At 31.4% G+C, this 1920-nt stretch overlaps 1 protein-coding gene across 2 annotated transcripts in view; it reads left to right on the top strand.

Annotated features, from left to right (window-relative positions):
- LOC106465744 (apoptosis-resistant E3 ubiquitin protein ligase 1-like) overlaps positions 1–1920 on the top strand; it is an 82622-nt gene that overhangs the window by 68178 nt on the left and 12524 nt on the right. For both annotated transcript variants that reach the window (XM_013925980.2, XM_022393670.1), the window contains one exon: positions 1566–1641. In XM_013925980.2, the coding sequence (XP_013781434.2) occupies positions 1566–1641 (76 nt within the window). The remainder of the gene's footprint in view (positions 1–1565; positions 1642–1920) is intronic.

Here is a 1920-nt window from a genome sequence, read left to right as displayed (position 1 = left end):
TAGAGGTTGATCAGATCATCAAACAAAGTGATATTATTGACCATAAAACATCTACGCTTACAGTGAGTATAAGTTTAGAACCTTTACAATATGGATGTACATATGAACCAGGGTGATCCATCTACTCAAATGTTCAGGGCCAAAAGAATCATCTTAACCTAGTTTTGTGGGCTACACACACTATTTTTTAATAAGATCATATAATTACAACCAACCAGTCACAGTTTGCATTGCATGTGCTATGAGCAATATGATAAAATATACAATATCACTTCTTTGTGAAGTGCAAAGACTAAGGTTAACATTGAGACTGGTAGAGGGAATAGGTTTTGTATAATCCAGCAATAAATTATTCCAAGAATTTAGAATGGTTATACAGGACTTATTAATATTATACTGACATGCTGTTTAAAGTACTGTTTGCCTTTTCTGCAATTGTCACTAAAGCAAAAACATTTCTCATCTTTCTAAAGATAACTTCCCCAACAACTAAAAAAAAAAAACTTTTTTTTTCTAGGGGCCTGTGGTCCATAAAAATGATCTTGGGGGTCACATTTGGCCCACGAGCCTGTGGTTAGACCACCTTGATATAAACCGTAACAGATATCAAGAGGTTATCAAAGTGATTTATATTATAGTCACGTGAAGTTACAGTGGTCCAAATGGATTATTTGCTTAAAGCTACTGATAAGCTTAAAACAGTTCAAAAGCAATGATGTGTATTTTGTATTCTATAAGTAAGTCATTGGTTTGAACAAAAAGGTGATTTAATGACATGTTTTGCATATGGTTTCTTTTCGTTTACCAGTTACCAGCATTTCCTTACTGCTATTGACTGATAACACATGCTATTAATAGTGCCCATTGTATTCAAAGTGACTGATATGACTATCCAGATGTCTTGATAATCTAAAAGTACTTCATTACAAGTGTGTTCGCATTAATGAGGTTTCACTGTATTTGTAAGAATAGTGTGATTTAAAATGTGTCTCAATTATCGTATAAGGTTATCTCACAGATAATATAGGCAGAGTATTTCATGACAAACAAAGTTGAAATGGGTGGTAACTCCTTAGTTCAGGGTGACATTTGAGAACTAATCTACAAAAACAGCTCGGGTAGGAAGACAATATGATATCTGTCTTTAGGTCAGCTTTTACCAATTTTTTCACAACTTTATGTGATATCTGAGAAGAATGAAGTAAATGGGATGTGATTGGCCATTGGTTCTTCTAACGTGGTTTGTGGAATGAATGATGGTTGGACCAATGGTAGCAATGAACTGTTGATTTCCAGACCTGACTTCTGCCCATTTCACATTGTTTGTTCATCTTAAATGATTATCTGAAAGTATTGTTTTTATACATGATGTTATAACAAGTTTTATAACCTACATAGATATTTTACAAAGTTTAAGCTAATGTATTTTAGGTTTTTGTACATTTTCAAATTATGTAACTTTACATCACGTGAAATTATACTTCATTATTTTTTATAAATATTGTGTGAATGATGTTTAAAAAGTCTAACATTAAACTACATTAAAGCACTTAATTTCTGTTTAGTCCATGAAAACAACTAAGAGTTTTAGCCTAGCAGACTGGTGCAAAAACTTTGAGATCACTTTTCTGGGAGAGGAAGGTAAATAGAATTGGATTATATTTTTAATATTTTGTGGAATGATGTTGACATAGTTAGTTTTGGATCATTTTACATTACATTGTTTAAATTTATACTTTAACCCTATCGCTATGGTCAGGAGTCAAAGAACATGTTATCACATTTGTAGACTCGCGTTTAAAATTTTATTGAACTACTATTTTATGAAAATATGTCAGTAAGTTTGGTATCACATTGTAGATTATTATTCAAATTTTAGTATTATACATTAGTTAATTTCTTAATTTAACAGTAAATATT

This window comes from Limulus polyphemus, unplaced genomic scaffold (assembly GCF_000517525.1).
Source record: "Limulus polyphemus unplaced genomic scaffold, Limulus_polyphemus-2.1.2 Scaffold2036, whole genome shotgun sequence".
Classification (NCBI taxonomy): Eukaryota; Metazoa; Arthropoda; class Merostomata; order Xiphosura; family Limulidae; genus Limulus; species Limulus polyphemus.
This window is presented reverse-complemented; position numbering and strand designations above follow the sequence as displayed.